General features: G+C 36.4%; 1 protein-coding gene and 1 non-coding gene across 5 annotated transcripts in view; both read left to right on the top strand.

The window, feature by feature from the left end:
• LOC124591732 (protein PRY1-like) overlaps positions 1 to 25,640 on the top strand; it is a 584,561-nt gene that overhangs the window by 545,134 nt on the left and 13,787 nt on the right. For all 4 annotated transcript variants that reach the window (XM_047131786.1, XM_047131769.1, XM_047131778.1 and 1 more), the window contains 3 exons: positions 277 to 424; positions 1,358 to 1,529; positions 16,084 to 16,291. In XM_047131786.1, the coding sequence (XP_046987742.1) occupies positions 277 to 424; positions 1,358 to 1,529; positions 16,084 to 16,291 (528 nt within the window). The remainder of the gene's footprint in view (positions 1 to 276; positions 425 to 1,357; positions 1,530 to 16,083; positions 16,292 to 25,640) is intronic.
• On the top strand, positions 20,309 to 20,383 carry Trnas-aga. The gene has a single exon. It is a non-coding gene; the product is annotated as a tRNA-Ser (tRNA).

Genomic DNA, 25,640 nt, shown 5'->3' with positions numbered 1-25,640 from the left:
TCAGCTCTTGCAGTCTTCAGAATTGTTTTGGTGATATATTTCCAAAAGTGGGATGGTATGTCACCAGACTCGTACATCCTATACACCAGTGTGAACAGGGGTAAAATCAGTAAGGCTATATGTCATACAGATCACCTTTTACTATCATTACATTACATTTTAAATTATTTTTAGAATACATCTACTTTAAATGATATTATTTGTTTGTTTCTTAATATTAATTACCAGAGGTGATGTATGATTTACGTGATTAAAAATATCTTTAAACATTTGCAGGGCACTTTAGCCAGGTTGTATGGAGAGACAGTGAGGAGCTAGGAGTAGCAGTGGCACGAAGTCGCAATGGCCAAGTTTTTGTTGTTGCAAACTATTCACCACCAGGCAATTTCCTTGGAAGCTTTGCTGAAAATGTACCACCACTGGGGTATGTACCTAGTCAAACCTAGAAATTAGAATTCAGTAACTTCTGTTCATATAGCTGATAGTTTTAATGTTTCTGTTTATCATTTCCAATTAAAACAAACTTGAGCAATTTTTAGATGTTACTTAATTTGAGTAGCTGGATCTCTTCTATGATTCTGAGTGCTCAAGTTATGTTAAGTATGAGATATCCATATACTGAAATCAAGTAACAAAATAGAGAATTACGGACATCATATATTGCAGCCTCATGAGTTGGGAGTATGCATTCCTCCTATGTGAGAGAGAAATTTTGTCTAGTTAAAGAAATATACCATATCATTTTATATTAAAACTACAGTTCAGATTCAGACATACCTAAGAACATGCACTATACATGACAAACAATATACTGAAGTCTGGGAAATTATATTAAAAATTACTCAAAACAGAGACAGAGTTGGTGGCAATTCAAAACGAATGGCAGTTCATGGAAGTTGAACATAATTGACATGAAGATTATTGTGAGAGAAGCAATGAACTTAAAATAAAAATTTTATTGTCTAAACTGACTAAGTCTGAGAAAGATTTGCTTCTTAATGAAATCAGTTAATTATATCATGTCTCCAGTTGTTTGTGCAAGACATAGGCACTAAAATAGAATATGCTGAAATGTCATCCACTACAGGCTTTCCAATGGCAAGCAGACTGCAACTATAGATGAAGACATAGGTGTAGACATTGATCTACAGTCATCTAAGATACCATGCTTCTTTAGTTTCATGTCAAGGTATTCGTGTTAATAAAGCAGCTTTTTTGGTAGATCTATGTGGATGATTTTCCTTTTGAAGCACAAGTATTTCAGAAGCCTAGTGTGACAACTTCCATCTTCGTAGTTTGTATTTATAGTTTTGAGTAAAATATGAATTGAATAAAGTTTTGTAATATTTATTTTCAGAGGATTCCCTAAGGACAAGGCTAAGAAGACTCCAGTAAAGTATGGTGCTGTTGTTAATGGATCTACTGTTAATGGGAGTGCAAGTGATGAAGACTTTGCAGAGGAGGGTCTAAGGATCCACAATGAGTACAGAAGAAAGCATGGGGTACCTGATTTGAAATTAAGCAAAGAGGTATTTTATGGCACTTTGTCTTACTGATTACTGAAGGTCATATAAAATGTATGAGGGTTACTAAGTTCTTGTCAAATATGAGCAGCTCATAAAAAAAAGTAATATTTACTTATGAATCATAGTGACAGTTGGCCAGTTAGCACTATCATTTTGCAGGCACATTACTCAGACTTTTGTTGTCAAGTAACTTACTGCATCTGTTTTTTTGATGAACCATGCACAAATGATGATGTATCAGTGAAAAAGAAGCACAGAATAAAAACAGCCACCATCTGTGAAATTTGGGCAATGATTTTTGCTTCTTTTTATTTTTTTATTTTACAAGTATTTTTAATGACTGATGCAGGCTTTCACTGCCAAAACTGTGAATTTATGGGACCAAAGTGGTTTTAAACTCTCAGCTCAGCTGAGATCAATATTCATTGTAAAATGTGGATAGCTGTCAAAAGATACTGAGGAAGTGGTAGAATTAGGAACTTGTGACAAGCCGAAGCTTTGTTTCAGTCCACTGGTATGTTGGGATGGAGTAACTGGTAGTACACTATCCATGAAAGCAGAAATCTGGGTTTGAATCCCTTGCAGCATTCAGTTTTAACTTACGATATACAGTAACTGCAGGAAACGATCTACTTAGAGTAAAAAAATTAATTCTCAAACAGACTTCAAATGCTTGCCATCCATGATAGTTGGTAAATTTCTACAGTAAAGTTATATTCTGTACTCTCCCCATTTGTCTACCCTGCACAGAATAATTTGAAGGTTATATTTTAATGTCATGCAGTATAAAATAAACAACTGAAACTCTAAGATGAAGGTCTAACATTGATAGATTGTGAATCTATTTCTGTCTCATCAGTGATAAAGGACATTTGAAACTACTATGTTTTTAGTCATCTACGCATTTTCAGAAAAATTAGTGTTTCTTTAATTAGATCAACACATTGAGAAAAATATGCTTAAAGAAAAGGAGAAATGAGATAGGTGGGGAAAAAAAGAGCAAACTGTGCAGATTACATAAGAACAGTGTTTGTAGATGACTGTATAAAAAGATTTAGTTAACAGAAGACATTTGAACCACAAGAATGATAGGATTATTGTAAAATTTTTGATGAGTTTTGGAAGGAAATTTCCATTAATAATATAAGTTACATATGAAATAAGTGGATATTGTTTAGGTTGTAGTCAAACTATTTGCAATGTATGATTGTTGCTCCACAATAGAATTAAAATTAATGTGATAATTCAGTATCACATAGATGTTAGTGATTATCGAGGCAATGCAAGTCAGAGATGGGCAAACTTGTCCATCTTTAGGAAATAGTTCACTGGAGATAATTCTTTTTTGGAAACTGTTCATTTTTACTTGTTCATCATTACTTTCTTTATCTAATTTTACATAAATCCCATGAAAAAATCCTGTATACACAGTTATTACCTCTACATGAAAAATTTATTGTTGATCTAATGCAGACAAGTTGTTTACTTCAATTTCCTTGGCTGACTGTGTTCTCAGAACACATCATATTAACCAGGTAAAGTGACTGGCCAGTGACTGAAACCCACGCAGAGAGAGCCCATCATAAGCTGATCAGAAGTAAAAATTTTGCAACCTGTTTATGACCCAGCGTGAACAAACCCAATCACTTATGAGGGAAGATTATAGTCATAGCAAGTACAGTGTTTCAGTATGTTTACAGAAAATGATCTATATTTGTATGGACATTACTAGCATGAAATAACTGAAAGTAAACTATCACCTGTCAAACCAACATTAGTGCTTTTCTTTAACAATTTGTGGATGTGTAAATTAACTACACATCAAAGTATCATAGTATGTGGGAAGTGAAGATTTATTCAGAAAATTAACAGCCTCCAACACAGGAGCTGAGAAACTGCATACTCAGATTAAAAGGTTTGTATCATCATAGTCTTCTATTCTCTTCTTGTCTAAACTATTTATCGTCCATGTTTCACTTCCATAAATGGCAACACTCCATACAAATACTTTCAGAAACGACTTCCTGACACTTAAATCTATACTCGACGTTAACAAATTCCTCTTCTTCAGAAACGCTTTCCTTGCCATTGCCAGTCTACATTTTATATCCTATCTACTTCGACCATCATCGGTTATTTTGCTCCCCAAATAGCAGAACTCCTTTACTACTTTAAGTGTCTCATTTCCTAATCTAATTCCCTCAGCATCACCTGAGTTTATTCGACTACATTCCATTATCCTCATTTTGCTTTTGTATATGTTCATCTTATATCCTCCTTTCAAGACACTGTCCATTCCGATCAACTGCTCTTTCAAGTCCTATGCTGTCTCTCACAGAATTACAATGTCGTCAGCGAACCTTAAAGTTTTTATTTCTTCTCCATGGATTTTAACACCTACTCCGAATTTTTCTTTTGTTTCCTTAACTGCTTGCTCAATATATGGATTGAATAACATCGGGGAGAGGCTACAACCCTGTCTCACTCCCTTCCCAACCACTGCTTCTCTTTCATGTCCCTCAGCTCTTATATTTGCCATCTGGTTTCTGTACAAATTGTAAATAGCCTTTTGCTCCCTGTTTTTTACCCCTGCCACCTTCAGAATTTGAAAGAGAGTATTCCAGTCAACATTGTCAAAAGCTTTATCTAAGTCTACAAGTGCTAGAAATGTAGGTTTCCCTTTTCTAAATCTAGCTTTTAAGATAAGCCGTAGGGTCAGTATTGCCTCACGTGTTCCAACATTTCTACGGAATCCAAACTGATCTTCCCTGAGGTCGGCTTCTACCAGTTTTTCCATTCTTCTGTAAAGAATTCGCATTAGTATTTTGCAGCCGTGGCTTATTAAACTGATAGTTCGGTAATTTTCACATCTATCAACACCTGATTTCGTTGGGATTGGAATTATTATATTCTTCTTGAAGTCTGAGGGTATCTGGCCTGTCTCATACATTTTGCTCACCAGATGGTAGAGATTTGTCAGGACTGGCTCTCCCAAGGCTGTCAGTAGTTCTAATGGAATGTTGTCTACTCCTGGGGCCTTGTTTTGCTTCAGGTCTTTCAGTGCTCTGTCAAACTCTTCACGCGGTATCATATCTCCCATTTCACCTTAATCTACATCCTCTTCCATTTCCATAATATTGCCCTCAAGTAGATCGCCCTTGTATAGACCCTCTATATACTCGTTCCACCTTTCTGCTTTGCCTTCTTTGCTTAGAATTGGGTTTCCATCTGAGCTCTTGATATTCATACAAGTGGTTCTCTTTTCTCCAAAGGTCTCTTTAATTTTCCTGTAGGCAGTATCTATCTTACCTCTAGTGAGATAAGCTTCTACATCCTTACATTTGTCCTCTAGCCATCCCTGCTTAGCCATTTTGCACTTCCTGTCGATTTCATTTTTGAGATGTTTGTATTCCTTTTTGTCTGCTTCATTTACTGCATTTTTATATTTTCTCCTTTCATCAATTAAATTTAATATTTCTTCTGTTAACCAAGGATTTCTACTAGCCCTCTTCTTTTTACCTAATTGATCGTCTGCTGCCTTCACTACTTCATCCCTCAAAGCTACCCATTCTTCTTCTACTGTATTTCTTTCCCCCATTCTTGTCAATTGTTCTCTTATGCTCTCCCTGAAACTGTGTACAACCTCTGGTTTAGTCAGTTTATCCAGGTCCCATCTCCTTAAATTGCCACCTTTTTGCAGTTTCTTCAGTTTTAATCTACAGTTCATAACCAATAGATTGTGGTCAGAGTCCACATCTGCCCCTGAAAATGTCTTACAATTTAAAACCTGGTTCCTAAATCTCTGTCTTACCATTAATATAATCTATCTTAAACCTATTAGTATCTCCAGGTTTCTTCTATGTATACAACCTTCTTTTATGATTCTTGAACCAAGGGTTAGTTATGATTAAGTTATGCTCTGTTCAAAATTCTACTAGGTGGCTTCCTCTTTCATTTCTTACCCACAGTCCATATTCACCTACTATGTTTCCTTCTCTTTCTTTTCCTACTATCGAATTTCAGTCACCCATGACTATTAAGAAGTCGAAGATATGCACAATGAAAAGACTGTCACAAATAAGCTTTCGGCCAGCAAGGCCTTCATCAAAAATAGAACACTTATTTCTAATAAAAAAGGAGTTTCTTTCAACAATTTAATGTGAGTGACAAGTTCTTCAAGACAGATTTTCCACAGTGGCATGTAAATGAGGATGTCAATGCTCTACACTTAGTTACTAAACTAGATGTTTAAATTATGTGATTGAGATTGGCATCAACTTCATGTAACACTGTAACAAATAATTCACAAAAAAGGATAGGAGGCTAGATATACTTCAGGTTGTACCAGAGTATCCCAATATGGTTCCAGGCCAAAAATGACCCATTAATGAAGAATAACTATTTTTAAATGAAAATGTGATTTACTCATGATATCTGCCTCAGTCACTTAGTAAATGGTAGATTTATATATTGTGTTATTAAAGTTAATATAACAATAGAGTATTAATAACTAAGTTGAAAGTAATACTTATTTAAAGTCAGTACTGCCATTAGCCTTTATTATTTTTTTATTTTATTTTATTTTTTATTTGCAGTGTTACATTTACACGATCATGATTTCAGCTTAAAATGCCATTATCAATTGTTTTAATGTTATACAGTGCCTAAGATGGCATACTTTCATATTTAAAATACACTATTGGACACATTGTCTAAGGTCAATATTTCTGGTAAAATCCTACTGCTATGTTTTATCACTGAGTGTACATCACTGAGTATACCATCTTGGCTGAATGGCAGTTGGCTAAGTGTCAAATTGTCTTGGTCAAAGATATTCCTGCTTGTACCTGGAAATTCCTGTTTGTAACAGGAATTTCTTTGACAAAGACAATTTGACTGTTTGCCAACTGTCCTTTAGTCAAGATGGTATACTCAGTGATAAATCTTAGCAGTAGTATTTTACCAGAAATATTGATCCTTAGACAATGTGTCTAATAGTGTATTTTAAATACAACAGTGTGCCATCTTAGAAGCTATACAGCATTAAAACACTTGATAATGGCATTTTAAGCCGAAATCATGATCGTGCCCAAAAAAAATAAAATAAAAACTCTACTGGCAGTACTGACTTTAAAGAAATATATTATGACTGTAGCCCCACATTATGAAAAATTATTGAAAGTAATAGTTTCTTTACTAAAAAGATGCTTTTCAACAATACCTCTTAGATACAAACTAAATACAATTTTATGCCATTCTACAATTTTTCAAAATTGCTTCCCTTTCTCCTACTGAGTCAAAATCAGGAACAACTCATTTTTTTGTGCAAAGTAATCACACCACAGGTAGCACAAGGAAGCAACCAAACTTGAAAAAAAGAACCTTCCTAAATGTCCTGTTTTATTTTTGGAAGAAATGGGAAAATCATAAGTTTTATGTAAACTTCCTTACACTACAATCTGAAAATGGTTACAAGCTACCTTAAAAACTAGACTTTATATCAAGCAGATGTAAGCCAAAAAGAATCTATGAGTAAAAATTATAAAAAAAACACTTGCCTTGATGTAGGTATGTGTTCAACTGCTGATCAAAATGATAGAGATAAATAGATTTGATTGTTGCTGCCAGAAAAAAATGTATACATTAGACATAACTTAATTTTTGTATAAATTATATAATTATAAAAAGTTTAAATTGGAACATGGAATGTGTTACTACCCAAAAAAGAAAGAGACTGAGGTGGGAGCAAGACGGGCTACAAGTGTTCGAGGAATGAGATCAGCCGTGCCTGAAGTGAGCAATGAATGACCGCTACTTAGAAGTCATTCCTTGGTCATTCTCTTCACTTTAGTGAACCACTCCTTTGGATCCATTCATTTGTGAACAACCCACCTCTAGTGCAAGTACTTGTCCAACACTTCTTCCTTGGCTTATATATCTGCCCTTACAGAAATTTTTTTGCAAAATTCATAACATACATCTCTCTCTCTCTCTCTCTCTCTCTCTCTCTCTCTCTCTCTCTCTCTCTCTCTCTCACACACACACACACACACACACACACACACACACACACACACACACACACACACACACACAAAAAACAAGTTATCGTGATTCTGTTTTCACCCAATTGAACCGTGAAAAAGTAATTACTAAATTGCATGTGGTCTTCTTTTTTTTCATAGGTATATTAATTACAGAAGTACCAAGTTCACTTCTTCAAATAAAGCTATGATAATTTCTGCTGCCAGTACAAAATTTGATTAGTAGCTTCAAAAAATTTGACGTATTTAGATCTTAAGATTGATTAGTTTGGAATATAAATCTGATTGCTGTCTTTTACAGAAGTTCGTGTTGTTATATAGAACAAATGTGTCAGGCTGATGGTGCACTCCAGCTGAATGCAGCTAAGAGAATCTACTTAAAAGCAGAATAGTGGAGAAAAGTTTAATTTAAAATTAATAATAATCACACTTGGCTACAAGTGTTTGCACAAACACACCAATTGGAATGCACATGTTTGCACACACACACCAATTGGAATGCACAGGGCATGGCATCCAAGGATGATTCGTAAGTTAACTATGGTCCCAGTTCTGATCTAGTTTCTGCCAGAATCTTGAAAGAAATGTGCACATCAAAAACTGAATCAATTTGAAAAACAGGGAATTTAATTACAAAGATAGTTTACATGTCTTGAGCTTAATGTAAAAATACACTCTTATATGATCAAAATCAACAGAAACTCTGTCCAAACAGGCCTCAGAAGACCCAACCACTGTGTCATCCTCTGACAATAGGCATCACTGGATGCAAATATGGAGGTACAGTACATGTGGTCAGCACCCTACTCTCCTGGCCAGTGTCAGTTTTTGTGACCAGAGCCACTACTTTTCAAACAAGTAGTTCCTCAGTTGTCCTCACAAGGGTAAAATCAACAAAAAGGAAATAACAAAAGATTGAGGTTGATCTGATTCCTCAAAATTTCATTTATGTCATCAAGTGCTTGAAATACCCACCATTTAGTAGATTAGATTAGATTAGATTAATACTAGTTCCATGGATCATGAATACAATATTTCGTAATGATGTGGAACGAGTCGAATTTTCCAATACATGACATAATTAGGTTAATTTAACAACATACTTAAGTTAATATAACAACTTTATTTTTTTGTTTTTCTTTATTTTTTATTTTTATTTTTTTTATTTTTTTAATATTTTTTTTTTTCTTAATTTATATCTAAAAATTCCTCTATGGAGTAGAAGGAGTTGTCATTCAGAAATACTTTTAATTTCTTCTTAAATACTTGTTGGTTATCTGTCAGACTTTTGATACTATTTGGTAAGTGACCAAAGACTTTAGTGGCAGTATAATTCACCCCTTTCTGTGCCAAAGTTAGATTTAATCTTGAATAATGAAGATCGTCCTTTCTCCTAGTATTGTAGTTATGCACACTGCTATTACTTTTGAATTGGGTTTGGTTGTTAATAACAAATTTCATAAGAGAGTTTGTATACTGAGAAGCTACTGTGAATATCCCTAGATCCTTAAATAAATGTCTGCAGGATGATCTTGGGTGGACTCCAGCTATTATTCTGATTACACGCTTTTGTGCAATAAATACTTTATTCCTCAGTGATGAATTACCCCAAAATATGATGCCATATGAAAGCAATGAGTGAAAATAGGCGTAGTAAGCTAATTTACTAAGATGTTTATCACCAAAATTTGCAATGACCCTTATTGCATAAGTAGCTGAACTCTAACGTTTCAGCAGATCATCAATGTGTTTCTTCCAATTTAATCTCTCATCAATGGACATACCTAAAAATTTGGAATATTCTACCTTAGCTATATGCTTCTGATTAAGGTCTATATTTATTAATGGCGTCATACCATTCACTGTACAGAACTGTATGTACTGTGTCTTATCAAAATTCAGTGAGTCCGTTTACAAGGAACCACTTAGTAATTGTCTGAAAGACAGTATTGACAATTTCATCAGTTAATTCTTGTTTCTCAGGTGTGATTACTATACTTGTATCATCGGCAAAGAGAACTAACTTTGCCTCTTCATGAATATAGAATGGCAAGTCATTAATATATAATAAGAACAACAAAGGACCCAAGACTGACCCTTGTGGAACCCCATTCTTGATAGTTCGCCAGTTTGAGGAATGTGCTGATCTTTGCATGTTACGAGAACTACTTATTTCAACTTTCTGCACTCTTCCAGTTAGGTACGAATTAAACCATTTGTGCACTGTCCCACTCATGCCACAATACTTGAGCTTGTCTAGCAGAATTTCATGATTTACACAATCAAAAGCCTTTGAGAGATCACAAAAAATCCCAATTATTCAAAATTTGACTGTTGAAAGCATATATGGCATTTTCTGTTGAAAAACCTTTCTGGAAACCAAACTGACATTTTGTTAGTACTTCATTTTTACAGATATGTGAAGCTACTCTTGAATACATTACTTTCTCAAAAACTTTGGATAAAGCTGTTATAAGGGAGATTGGACGGTAATTGTTGACATCAGATCTATCCCCCCTTTTAATGCAAAGGTATAACAATAGCATATTTCAGTCTATCAGGGAAAATGCCCTGTTCCAGAGAGCTATTACACAGGTGGCTGAGAATCTTACTTATCTGTTGAGAACAAGCTTTTAGTATTTTACTGGAAATGCCATCAATTCCATGTGAGTTTTTGCTTTTAAGCAAGTTTATTATTTTCCTAATTTCAGAGGGAGAAGTGGGTGAGATTTCAATTGTATCCAATTGCATAGGTATGGCCTCTTCCATTAACAGCCTAGCATCTTCTAATGAACACCTGGATCCTACTATATCCACAACATTTAGAAAATGATTATTAAAAAATTTTCAACTTCTGACTTTTTGTTTGTAAAGTTTTCATTCAATTTGATGGTAATACTGTCTTCCTCTGCTCTTGGTTGACCTGTTTCTCTTTTAATAATATTCCAAATTGTTTTAATTTTATTATCAGAGTTGCTGATTTCAGACATGATACACATACTCCTGGATTTTTTAATAACTTTTCTTAATATAACACAGTAGTTTTTATAATTTTTGATAGTTTCTGGGTCACTACTCTTTCTTGCTGTCAGATACATTTCCCTTTTCCGGTTACAAGATATTTTTATACCCTTAGTAAGCCATGGTTTGTTACAAGGTTTCTTACGAGTATATTTAACTATTTTCTTGGGGAAGCAGTTTTCAAATGCATTTACAAAAATGTCATGAAATAAATTATATTTTAAATTGGCATCAGGTTCACGGTACACCTCATCCCAGTCTAACTGCTGTAGGCTTTCCCTGAAATTTGCAATTGTTAAATTGTTGACTGAACGTACTACTTTGGAGGACTGTTTAGTATTGCTGAATGAAACTATGTCATATATTGTAACTAGCTGTGCACCATGATCAGAAAGACCATTCTCAACAGGCTGAGCATTTATCTGGTTAAACTTATCTTGGTCTATAAAGAAGTTATCTATCAGTGAGCTGCTATCCTTTACCACCCAAGTAGGAAAATCTCTACTGGAGCACACCTTTGCAGTTGCTGATGCAATGACTTCTGGATAGACTTCTTCTGTATTACTGTACATGCTTCAACAGCACGATGATGAGCACGGATTTAGTCTTTGAGTTTACTCCACAGAAAGAAGTCTAGAGGTGTCAAATCAGGCAAATGTGCCAACCAACTGATGGTGTCTTCACTTCATATCTGTTTACAATGAAAGAACTATGAGAGTGCTTTCACAGCCAGAAGCAGTGAGCTGAGCACTCATCATGTTGGTACCATGTACATCTATGTATTTAAAATGGTACTCCATCTATGAGACGTGCTAGCACTTCTGTAGGAAATGGTATCGTCTGCTTATAAAGGTTTCTTTAATGAAGTAATGAGCAATCATGTATTCTCCAATGATCCTGTACCAAACATTCACACTCCACTACCTCTGATGTTCAACCTGTGGTTTCCCAGTGGCCCAATAAAGCATATTTCTTACATTCATCTTTCCATGATTTGCAAAGGTAGCTTCTTTGGTAATGTGAATTCTTTGTAAAAAGAACCTAATGTCCTGCAGCCACATCAAAACTGAGCTACTGAATTCCATGTCTGTTCTGGAATTGCTCTGGTTAATCTGCTGGTGAAGCGACATGACATGGATGGAACTGTTTGCACACTAAATGTGAACAGTGACTTATTCCAGAGGCATTTGCAATTTTTATAGGGTTAACACTGGACTATGACCAATAGGTTTCAGAAGATTGTGATGATTTTAATCATCTTTAGATAACTTTTACAAGGATGTTGGACATTTTGTTCACTCCACTCATTACAGGCTTTCCACTTGTGCTCCAATAACAGTTTTGCATATCTGCTGGCTTACCATTCTTGTTGACACTTTCTGTTGGGATACCTTTGTGCATACAATTTACTATGCTCTTTGCATTCCTTCTGCATTATCCATAACAAAGTTGCATATCTAGTTCCCTTTGGTTTGTGATTGATATTTACTTTTTTTAAACTAATTATCACCTACCATGCATGATTAACACAGACAGAAGAAAAGCTACATCAGCTGTGTGCCCCTTTTATTCTCATATCATGGCAGTGCAACACTCTGTTTTCTCTTTATCTGAGGTGACATATTTCCTTATTTGGGTATGAAATTGCAAACTTTCAAATGTGTTGGTCTCATCTTTTGTGATGGTATGCAACTCTCACTGAGTTCAACAGCTTGTGGTAGTAAACAGCATTGATTGTGCATCGCTCGTGCAAAAAATCAATGAGCGAACTGCCTGCCGGTCAGGGAAATCTGGTGACAGTCAAGTCTTGGTTTTTACTGTGGCTGTCTTCCCCTTCATCCACATAATGTCTTGTTTTGGCTTTATAGTGTAGTGGAGGCCCATATTTCATCACAGATAATGATCTGACTCAAAAATGCATTCACTTCTTTTGCAGACCTTGCTGTAAGCATCTGACAGGCCTCCAAACGTCTCAACACATGACCTGCAACCAAACGACAAGGGACCCATCTGGCACAAACTTACAGAACTTTGTGGTTTTTTACTTATTTTCATTTACTTGTTGTTGGCTGCAGTTTGCCATGTCTAGGGGTAGTTTCTTGAGGGTGAAATGTTTCAACTTTGTGAGTTCCAAATCACTAGATAAATAATAAGTAAGCCTATTGCATTATCTTTGTTTGCACTTTTTTTTATTGTGTCACAGTCTTCTATATCACACTGACTTTACAATCCCCACTTCGATAAAACAGAAAATTTCATTATTATTGCCAAAAATAAAAGCACATCCGATTCCATCAGAGGCAAGCCCACCACACTAACTTGTCCTGTGGTACTGACAATATTCCAAAGAGTTCACAGAACCAGAGAGTTCACGGAACCAGAGAGATTACGGAACCAGAGAGATTACGGAACCAAAGAGATTACAAACTTTCTTGACAAAAGAAGAATCATCACCAAGTTATATCATTATTTTGTAAATCAATCTAGAAATAATAACTGGCATCAGATTGCGGAATTTTAAGTATACCAGATATTTTGTAGCTTCAAATATTACTAAAAGAAGAGTAATTTTAACTGTACATACAGAGTTAGTACATATCAATCACAACAAATTAATTTCTTTTTGTATATTTTAGCCAGAAATATAATGCATCACATACAAAATCAAATGAAATTCATTTACCTAAACAGCTGAGATAATGTTCACCTGTACAAGATACAAAAATATTCCTGGTATCGGCTATTTCTATAAAAGAAAAGGAATGTTAGAGGAGTGTGTCTTGTTACAATAGCCCACTCACCAAATTTGGAAACAGTGTGTTTACAATATTTTGTGGCAGATTATAAGGTTTGCCAATCGGTGTACAAAAATAAACCAAAAGATAGATTGCGGGTGTATAGAAGTATCTGATACATAAAATACACAGAAAACATAAGGGGAAAATCTATTAAACAAGTCATAATCTATACATATATCAAGATGTGGTATTCAGATTTTCAGATCTGTGGAACATACTTTCACAAGAATTGATACAAGGTCAAAACAGTGCAACACTAAACTATGGAAATAGGTTCAGAGACAACGTAAATTACTAGAATTACAAATAGTAAGTTTACATCTATAAAATCAAAGTTTCAAAATCTAAATGTACGATGAGTGAGCTGACTTGAAAAACTCACGACGGGTACAACCGTGAAGAATACACTCAATCAGTTAACTGCTCATTAACTGCACTAAATTTGCTATTGGTACCCATCTTCATTTCCTCCAATTTTGCCACAATCAACTGCAAAATATTGGTTTTCACTGTTTCTTTGCTGAGTGCAACTTCACTTGGTTCAAACATGTCCTGCCCGAGTCCTACAACTTTCACTTCTACATCACTACTACCCTCGTCTCTCTTCATTTTTCTAGCAATCAAACAAGTCCACAAAACAAAATTGTTTGTACTTATCTTTTCTTTTTGATGTCCCTCATCGTAGATGTAAAGTCCTCTTTCAATTCATCTGATCAGTCATTGTTGATAGTATTTTGCCACTGTTGGTAGGTAGCCCTCGGTCTTCTTTCTTTGAGTGGTTGGAGTTTCAAATAAACTGCATTTGGCACAAATCTCTGTCCTTCCTTCTTCTGCAACAGACAAGACTTCATTGTCAATCAACTGTTCCTGGATGATGCCCGCAACTGTAATCTTACCCTCTCGCACATCACCAGTAGTTTTTCGGGTTCTTCGTAGAAATTGATTTATTTCAAAAGCATGGAGAGGAGTAAGATGTACAAATAAATTTTTTGATTATCTTCATTTTATCATTGTTGGCTACAGTTCATTACATCTAAGGGTAGATTCTTGAGGCTGAAATTTTTCAATTCTGTGAGTTCCAAATGACTATATAAATAATAAGTAAGCCTGTTACATTATCTCTGTTTGCTCTTATTTTTTTTATTATGTCACTCTTCTATATCGCTCTGATTTTACCATTCCCACTTCCATAAAACAGAAATTTACATTGTTATTGCCAAACATAAAAACACATCCAATTGCATCAGAGGCTGCCCACCACACTAACTCATTCTGTGGTACTAACAATATTCCAAAGAGTTTACAGAACAAGAGTTGACAGACATTCTTGACAAAAGAATAGTCATGACCAAGTTATACCATTATTTTGTAAATGAATACAAAAATAAATTTAATAATTAGCATCAGATTGCATAATTAATAACAGGAATTTTAAGTATGCCAGATATTCCATAATTTCAAATATTTCTAAAAGAAGAGTAATTTTAACTGTACATACAGAGTTAGTATATATTGATTGTATCAAATTAATTTCTTTTTATACATTTTAGTCAGAAATATAATGCATTGTATATAAAATCAAATGAAACTCATTTAGTTAAACAGCTGAGATAATGTTCTCTTACACAAGATTCAAAAATATTCTTGGTATCGGCTATTTCTGTTAAAGAAAGGTAATGTTAGTTGAGTGTGTCGCACTACACCTTGTGTATATCAAAAGAGGCTATATATTGTTTAGTAAGGAGTTTCTTAAAATTCATCTGGATGAAATCCAAATTTAATATATCGGTATCGGACAATGTCTGAGGTGGACAGCTTGAAAGTAGTTATTATGTGAGAAGACTTTTCTCCCTCTGTCATTAATCAGCTGTAATTTTTATCTAAATCATCGCACTAAGTGTTTATGCACCTCAACTGATTTCACACACCACCATTAACTTCCTAAATACAAGAGAAGTTAAAATGGTGTTACCTGAATAGCACCAAATCAGTTTTAATGTTGTGTAGGTTTCATTTCTAGTGGGAAATAACTCTTTCTCCTGCTATGTGACTACAGAGACTGGAGAAGCAAACTTTACAAATTAAGAGCAACTGTTATTTTTCAAAATTAACATAAATGACTCGAATGTTTAGTGTCTGAGAGCAAAAGTTTTATGTTCTACTAATTTCTTAATAATTTAATTAATAGCTTGTAACTCTGTTAACTGCTTGTTGTCCCACTCATAAGTTTTGTAACTTTCATGTTTATGACATATGTTCCAGAAACATTTCAGAACTGTTGAAAAGTAAATAACTTTGAGTATGAAGATATGCAACAAACATTAGATAAAATTATTGCAAATGGACAATCGACTTTTTTAGAAAAATTAGCCAGTCATATTCTTTAAAGTCGGGGTTTACTTTTGGAGTTGTGATGTTTTTGTCACTTGATCATTTGCAGCACCATCTCCCCCACTCTCTCACCGAAGAAATGCAACTAAAGAACTGGGTTGAGAGAAGGATGTGCTCCTATAATTTCCCCCTTACATAAACTGTTATCTATGAACTTTGGCAAATGCTGTGACAAAATATGAAATTGTATGATTGTACACTGATGTATTTCTAAGAAATAATTTCTTATTAAAGACTTTGTTATGTACAGACATAAATGTTTTGAATATTTTATTAACTAAACAATAATTTCTTTGTTTTTAGTTGTGTGAATATGCTACAGAATGGGCCAAAACTTTGGCAAAAGAAGATAAATTTTGTCATCGCCCAGATGGAAAATATGGGGAAAATATCTTTTGTGTGTGGTCCTCAGATGCTGGAAAAAATGTTACAGCACGAGATGCCTGTCAGAAGTGGTACAAAGAAGTAAAAGATTTTACGTTTGGAGTTGAGCCAAGAACGCTGAAATCAGGTATATTATAAAAGGACCTCTATATTCACCCTTGATGAAAATAAAGATTCATTAAATTATTGTATTCAATTAAGTACTGATTAAGCAACATAATACAAAATTGCACTTTCTGTGGATAGCTTGTCTTCAGTTCATTGATTTTCTTTCTTTCCCTTATAAAGTGCCTTATTATCTAGGAATTAAAAGGCACCATGGTTGAATTTTGAATATTTTAGTTTGCCTGGTTTCTCCAAGGTTTCAGTAAATCATGGTCATTACAGATACGGTAAAAATTATATATGTTTATGCTAATTATACTGACAGCTATAAGGGTAAGTAAATTATTATCTGCAAAGTAATTATAAAATTTTATTGTAATCAAATAGGAAACTTACAAGAACATCATTTTTTGGCATAGTCTCCTTGCGTTTCAACGCACTTGGTCCATCATTGAGCTTCCTGATGCCCTCATAAAAGAGGGTTCTCGGTTGAGCTGCGAGCTAGGAATGCACCACTTCTTTCACTGCTTGGTCCGAGGCAAATCAGTGGCCCCTTAATGCCTGTTTGAGTGGACCAAACAAGTGATGGTCAGTAATGATCCTGTCTAAGAAGTTGTCCCCTTTGTTACCATAGCAGTCCAAATGTTTTTTGCAGGTGTCCAAGTACGTTTGTTTATTCAATTGTGTGAGTTGTTTTGGGATCCATCTTGCATGAACTATATGAAGTCTGTCATGGATGATTTTGTGGTCAGAACCATGACTAATTTACAGTTGATGTGTTGCTTCATCAGTAGTTAATTGTCTGTCTAAGAGAATCATTTCACATGACTGCTCAATGGTTTCTTCATTTGAAGTGGTAAACAGTCGTCCAGCTCCTTCATTGTGCGTCACACTGGTGTGATAATTTCGGAATTTTTCAGTCCATTCATAGACACTTTGTTGTGCCGAAACACTGTTCCCATACTGTACCGAAAATTTTTGATGAATTTCAGCCCCTGATGTGCCCTCCAACCACAAAAAACAGATCACTAAACGTTGCTCTTCTTTGGTGCAAATAGACAGTGGAGCAGCCATTATTAAGAGCATGGCAGTGATAATGAAACTAACCTAGCAGCTTGAAAATTGCAAAGATATAACAACAAATAAACAAAGCATGCGTCATCAAAGTAAGATGACATTACTACCAAAATAAACAAAAATATAACTAAATTGCTGATAATAATTGACTTAGCCTCGTATTTTAAAAGGTGGTGTACTGTACTTGTAAGATCCTTGTATGAACTAAATGATGCCTAAGTCATTATTTTTCTGCACACTTTTTGAGACAAATTAATTATGCTAATTGCGATTGATACTTTTTTGATACCTAGCTTTAGAAAGTTGTAAGGTTTGAAACCAGTTATTGTTTGAGATTTCTGTTGAGGTTTTCAACATCTGGAACCAAATATTGTTCTCTCCACTGTACTAGCAATGTGTCTCAATTTCCTAATTGCTAAGACGAGGGTCATTCCAAAAGTAATGCTTCCTATTTTTACTCATGGAAACTACAGGAGATAAATATAGGGGTGGTGGCAAGGGGGGGGGGGCTATGGGGGCTGTAGCTCCCTCCCCCCCCCCGCCTCCCAATGGAGTATCGTATTACACTGGATAAAATAACTTGAGAAATCAGCGAATATATTACTTCAACAGATCAATCATTTTTTAAAATAATTATGTGGCAGTATAGGTTGCAATGTATTTCACACACATTTTAACAAAAGATTAAGAATGGCAAATAGCGTACTTTCTAAACCCCCATATTTTATTTACTCAGGCTTGTCTGACATTTGGCATTATCCCCAATAAATATTATTTAACTTAAAATGTGTGTCTTATTATTTATTAATATATAATGGATGTATATTAATGTACAAGAAAGCTAAATATGCCTACCAACATTTAAACTTCCTACCCCAGACAAAAACTACGAAATTGCCAGACATCTGGGTCAGATCATATTATTTTCCTGGGCACACACATTTTGTAGACACGTTTTTAACCTGAACCCCAAAACAGTTACCAAAAACTACTTTAAGCAACACCAAATTTTAGCAATTTGTTGGTGGAGGATCCCAATTCTTTTTGTTAAGTGATATTCTATTCCCCCAACCCCCCTCCCCGGTCATTAGCCCACCCCTCCTTGACCAACTTCTAGAATCGCCCCTGGATACATAAATCACACACAGCACAGCTAAATAGAGCCATATTTCATCATTTTTCCACATAGTCACCACCATTCATTATGCACGTTTGCCAACAATGAACCAGAGCCTGCAAGCCGTACTTGTAAAATTCAGAACTAGCAGAGGCTAACCACTTTTTCAACCACATCTGAGCCTTGAAAATGTTTGCCATGTAGTCCATCTTTCAGAAGCCCAAAGAGATGGAATTCTGAAGGCGCTAAATCAAGACTGTGCAGTGGATGTTGTAAGAAATTCCAGCCAAATTTTGCAATGATTTGCATGGTCACAAAACTGGTGTGGGTCCTGGCATTATCACGCTGCATGTGCAAGCTGGTCTTCCTCTCTGGCCTTACCCTGGAAATTCAGAATTTCAGCTTATTCAGTGTCATCTTATAACGTAATGAACTGACAGTTTTCCAGGCTCCAGGACATCCAAAAGAACCACACCCTGGCTATCCCAGAACACTGTGCACATCAGTTTGCCTGCAGATGGCTGTGTCTGAATTTCTTCTTTGATGGAGAATTCTCATCTCGCCACTCCATGAACAGTCTGTTGGATTCTGGCTTGTAGTGGTGACAGCCTTCTCATCTCCAGTGACGATGCTATTCAGAAAATTGTCACCTTCAGCTTGATATTGGTCCAGCAGGTCCAGACAAATTTCCATTTCAGGCGTTTTATGTTCTTCCATAAGCATTCGTGGAACCCAACTCGCACAAACTTTGCAATAACCAAGATGTTGCAACATTATTTCCAAGGCATTACACCCAACATTCAGCTTTGCACAGAATTCTCTGGTTGTTGTCCGCCGATCAGCGTGGATGAGTTGATCAAGATGCTCTTCACTGCAAGGGATGACAGCTGTTTGGGGTTGATTGTGCCATGGCGGCTTGCCATGCACACCCTTTTCACCACCTTGAAAATAAATTACCCATTGCCTCACATTGCTCATGTCTATTGTATCATCTCCATTCACCTTTAGCAAGTGTGTATGGATCTCAGTCAGTGCAATTTCTTCAGCAATAAGGAATTCAATCACACATCGCTGTTTTATACACTCCCCTGCTGGTGCCAACTACCACAGAACAATGTAACCAGCTGAAAATGAAAGAGGGAGGTTCAAGCATTAGCACTAGACCAGAGACATCTTGAATGGACATCCAAAGTCACCACAAAAAAGTAGGAGGGATTAATTTTGGAATGACACTCGTATTTTATCAGATTTTTACTCAAAATACAGGGTGACCTAAAAATCTGTTAACATTTGAGATTCAGTACTTCACAGAATAATGTAGGTAGAGAGGTAAACACTTACACCCATGCTTGAAATGACATGAGGCTTTACTGAAATAAAAAAAGTGCACAAAATGACCAACAGATGATGTTTAATATGATACAAAAGGAATAATTGGCACAACAACTGATTTTTAACAATGAAACTTCCTGGCAGATTAAAACTGTGTGCCCGACCGAGACTCAAACTCAGGACCTTTGCCTTTCACGGGCAAGTGCTCTACCAACTGAGCTACCGAAGCACGACTCATGCCCGGTACTCACAGCTTTACTTCTGCCAGTATCTCGTCTCCTACCTTCCAAACTTTAATCTGCCAGAAAGTTTCATATCAGCGCACACTCCGCTGCAGAGTGAAAATCTCATTCTGGAAACATCCCCCAGGCTGTGGCTAAGCCATGTCTCTGCAGTATCCTTTCTTTCAGGAGTGCTAGTTCTGCAAGTTTCGCAGGAGAGCTTCTGTAAAGTTTGGAAGGTAGGAGACAAGATACTGGCAGAAGTAAAGCTGTGAGTACCGGGCGTGAGTCGTGCTTCGGTAGCTCAGTTGGTAGAGCACTTGCCCGAGAAAGGCAAAGGTCCCGAGTTCGAGTCTCGGTCGGGCACACAGTTTTAATCTGCCAGGAAGTTTCATATCAGCGCACACTCCGCTGCAGAGTGAAAATCTCATTCTGGATTTTTAACAATGTTAGAAATGTTCTTTGCAACAAATGCTCAACCTGTTGGCTGTCATTCATCGATAATATCTGTAGCCAAGAGACAACGTTGTGAACAGCACTGTACAGCACATCAGTAGGTATCGTGACAAATTGTTGTCAGATGTTGTCTTTCAGCATCCCTAATGAGGTAAGTTGATTGTGACAGACTTGTGACTTCAGGAAACCATGGAATGAGGTCTGGGGACCTGGGGAAGCTCAGCTCATGATTCTCACCAAATGAGGTGCCAAAGGGGTCTTCCACACATGTAGCAATATGGGGTGGAGTGCTATCCTGTGTAAAAGTCATACATTCCAGCAGTTGGTTTTTAGCCATGCTAGAGGTGATGTGATACTGTAACACACTGGTATACCTCACACCTCTCATGCTGACAGTTTGAAAGGCAGCACCTCACATTTCCTCAAAGAAAAAGGGTCCAATCATGGTTTATGTGATAAATCCACACCACACCATGACTTTCTCGTTGTCCAGTGAGATTTGCCGAATGTTGTAGTATTTTCAGTTGCTCAAATTCTGCAGTTGTGGGTGTTTTCATGCAGTGTCACTTACATGTTGTTGTCCAGTGAGAGCATTGGCTGGTTTTTGCACCTTCTTTTCATTTAAATAAAACCCCATGTCATTTCAGGCACGTGTGTCAAGTTTTACATCTCTACCTCCATTGTTTCAGGAACAGCATGTTTTCAAATGTTAACAGTCTTTCAGGTCATCCTGTAAAATTATGAGAAAATGAAATTATGGAAAATGTATGTTCAATCTTACCAAACATTCAACAGAGAAGAGTTGTGCTTGTTTCAGTTATTAATGGCAGTTGTTATTTTGTATTCCTTTCCTCTGTGGTCAATTTTGTTTGTAGCACCCAGAAAAAAGGGACTGAGGTGAGGTAGCACAGTAGTCAGTACACTGGACTCACATTTATGGGGATGATGGTTACAAACCCGCATCCCCATCCACATTTAGGTTTTCCAAGATTACCATAAATCACTTAAGGCAAATACTGGGATTGTTCCTTTAAAATGGCATGGCCAATTTCTGTCTCCATCCCTCCCTACTCTGAGCTTGTGCTGTGTCCAGCGACCTCATTGTTGACTGGAGTTAAACAGTAATCTTCTCCTCTAGAAGAAAGGGAACTTTATTTCACATTCCAATGATAGTCCATTTAACAAATGGTTGCATCCATAGTAGTTACATCTCATCAGTAATGAGTACATAAAATCATTCCACCTCACTGAAGGTATTACTTCTGACTGGGGAATATGTGTGTGATGAATACTGTTACGTATGTGAGTAATGTGGGATATGATTCCTCAGAAATGTGGGTATCTGGTATTCTGTTATAAATTTCATTATGAATGGGCCCTGGCTTCCTGTACATTCATTGCATGACAAGCATAGGTGTGCCACACTTCTCTGGAAGTGCAACAGTCTTCTTCCACTTCATATGTGGGTATTATATTCTGGACAATAGGATAATGATATGTGCAGAAATATTTGTCAAACCACTTTTTTTGTGAACTGTCAAAGATATAATCCTTCTCTATTTAGTGGTGGATATTCTCTGCTTTCTGGTTAATCATTTTGTTATAATAATGGCAGGTGTATATTGTTGCTATTTGTCATGTGGGGAAAGGTGTGAACAAGACAAAAAATGGAGTGCAAGCTTTGTACATAATTCTACATAAAGGACTAGTATAACATATTTAATGTACTTGGATTTTGTTTCCTCATCCAGCTCACCCTTGTGGGTAATATGTTGCTGAATTCCAATCTGTATTTCACCTCTAATTGTCGCCATGGTTATACCAGGGTTTCTCATCATATAAGTAGTACATGTGCTGTCATATAACATGGGATTAGGCACCATTTACAAATTTGTAAGAAGTGCTTGATCATCAGTGTGCACACTTAGTTTTGTACTGAAAAAGAACAGGGCACAAGCAGCTCTGACTCAGAGCTAGTTAAGAAAACTGCTGAATGTCACAGATTCTATACTGAATGTGCAGCTGAGTTAGCACCTCTTTTAGCTATAATCTGCCACAGATTCCTTGAACAAAAATCCATGACCAGTAGTTGGAACAAAGCACAGGTCACATCCATCTATGACAGAGGTAGCAGAAGTGAAATGACCTTCTCCATGTCACCCAGCATGGGTTCTGAAAACGTCGATCACATGAAACCCATCTCCCTTTTTTCTCACATCTTGAAAGCTACAGATCAAGGCAGTAAGGAAGATATAGTATTTCTAGATTTCCAAGAAGCATTTGATTCAGTACCCCATCTACACTTCACACTGAAGAGGCAAAGGAACTGGTACACCTGCCTAATATCATGTGGGGCCCCCATGAGCACAAAGAAGTGCCACAACACAATATGGCATGGACTCTGCTAACGTCTGAAGTAGTCCTGGAGTGAACTGACACCATGAGTCCTGAAGGGCTGTCCATAAATCCGTAAGACTATGGGGGAGTGGAGATCTCTTCTGAACAGCATGTTGCAAGGCATTCCAGATATGCTGAATAATGTTCATGTCTGGGGAGTTTGATAGCCAGCGGAAGTGTTTAAGCTCAGAAGAGTGTTCCTGTAGCCACTCTGTAGCAATTCTGAATGTGTGGCGTATCAGGTTGTCTTACTGGAATCGCCCAATTCCATCAGAATGCACAGTGGACATGAATGGATGCAGGCGATCAGACAGGATGCTTATGTACATGTCACCTGTCAAGAGTCATATCTAAGTGTATCAGGGGTCCCATATCACTCCAACTGCACATGCCACACATCATTATAGAGCCTCCACCAGTTTTGAACAGTTCCCTGCTGACATGCAGGGTCCATGGATTCATGATGTTGTCTCCATGCCTGTACGCGTCCATCTGCTTGATACAATTTGAAACAAGACTCGCCTGACCAGGCAACATGTTTCCAGTCATGAACAGTCCAATGTTGGTGTTTACGGGCCCAGGTGAGTCTCAAAGCTTTGTATCATGCAGTCGTCAAGGGTTCTTGAGTGGGCCTTACGCTCCAAAAGCCCATATCGAAGCAGCAGCAGTAACAGATTTAACAACTGTGCCAGACACTTGTCTTACATAGGCATTGCCGATCACAGTGCCGTATTCTGCCTGTTTACCTATCTCTGTATTTGAATACACGTGCTGATACCAGTTTATTTGCCACTTCAGTGTATTATCAGAAGTACACTCATGTGGGGTATCAAGAAAAATATATTGATTGAGAGTTTTTTGTTAGGGAGAAAACCTCATGGTATCTTGGATGGAACTTCATCAGCAGATATATAAGTAACTTTGGGTGTGCCCAAGGGAGTGTGTTGGGACCCTTGCTGGTCATGTTGTATATTAAAGACCTTGCAGACAACATTAATAATCACCTCAGCCTTTTCATGATAATGCATTTATTGATAAGAAGGTACCCTTATGTAGAATTTTGCACTTCACAAAATGAAAAAGATAACTATAGTATTATATGACTGCAGATAAATGATTCACAGTTGGAATAGGTCAACTCGTACAGATATCAGGATATAACACATTGTAGGGATATGAAATGTAGCAGTTTCATAGGCTCAGTTATGGGTGAGGCAGGTGGCAAACTTCAGTTTGTTGGTATAATAGCAGGGTAATGCAATCAGTCTACAAAGGAAATTGGTTACCAATCATTCCTGAGACCCACCCTATAACGGTGCTCAAGTGTGTTGGACCCATACTAAATATGGCTCATAGCTGATTTTAAATGTATACAGAGAAGGGCATCATGAATGATCCCAGGTTTGATTGACCCATGGGAGAATGTCACAAAGATGCTGAAAAAACTTAACTTGCAGACACTTGAAGATAGCCACAAACTACCCCAAGAAACCTACTTACAAAGTTTCATGAACTGGCTTTAAATGATGGCTCTAGGAATATGCGACAACTGTCCACCTATCGCTCTGATAGGAACCATGAGCCCAAAATTAGATGAATTACAGTGTGCATTCAGTTATTTAAACATTTGTCCATCCCGCGATCCATATGTACAATGGGAAGTACCCTATACCAGCAACTGTTGAACAGTTTGCAGAGTATGGATGCAGGTGTAGGTGTAGGTAATCGAAAAAATTATGAAACTAATTTTAAAAGAAGGCCAAAAAACTAAAAATTTCCAAGTTTTACATGACCAAAAAAGTGTTCTGGCATATGACAGAAATTTATACAGGATGCTGTTACTCAGGGGGCCATAAGAAGGAAAATTCCATGACTTGCATCTAAGGACATGCTTCTTGTATGTAGGAAAGTGCTTTCCAGCAGTAGCAGGCCTGTTGGGAAATTAGAAAACTCAAGTGGAAGGCTGTACTGGCACGAGTAGTAAAACTGTTAGTTGCGTTAATAATTTTTCCTTTGTGGGGGACCACAGTTGCCTAGAACTTTTTGAAAGAAATTTATGCCATTTGACTGTAGATTTGTATTTGTTCATTTCAAACAATCATGATTTCAACTTTGTAGCCAATCTCAAGCACAATTTGAAATGTCAAAAAATGTCTGCCCTTCTAATTGACATGTCATCATCGAAATAACATTTGCCTGCTCTTGTAAACTATTTGTTGTACCGCATATGCACAGTTTCAGTATATTATGTCTCTTAAATATATACACATCTCCTTTAATACAACAACTGGTTTAAGAGATCAGATAAATGTTATTTCAATGATGATGTGTGAATGAGGCAGGTTGGTTGTTTTTTGAGATTTCAAATTGCCCTTGAAAATGGCTATAAAGCTGAAATCCTGATTGTGTGAAAAGAATGAATACAAATCTACAGTCAAATGGCAGAAATTTCGTTCAAGAAAGTTGATGTGTTGTTCAGAAATTCAGTTTCAAATAAAAAAATCAATAAATTACCTATAATGATGGAAAATAATTGAGTGTAAGAGGAAAGAGACAAATACTTGTGAGGAAATAAGACCCTTGCAAAATAGGCAATGGGTTCTTTATTACAATTATGAGACTAGGTGGAATTCAAATCATCCCAGAAAGTTTGCATAGCAGCAACAAAATATAACTTGTATGACTGTGACTTTGCGGAAAAAAGAGACAATAAAACAAAGAAGACAATGTCTAAAAAAAATGCCTTGGGTGTCAGAAAATGTATATGATAA

The sequence above is a fragment of the Schistocerca americana genome, chromosome 1, assembly GCF_021461395.2.
Source record: "Schistocerca americana isolate TAMUIC-IGC-003095 chromosome 1, iqSchAmer2.1, whole genome shotgun sequence".
NCBI lineage: Eukaryota > Metazoa > Arthropoda > Insecta > Orthoptera > Acrididae > Schistocerca > Schistocerca americana.
The sequence above is the reverse complement of the archived record's forward strand: the minus strand, read 5'-3'. Positions and strand labels throughout refer to the sequence as shown.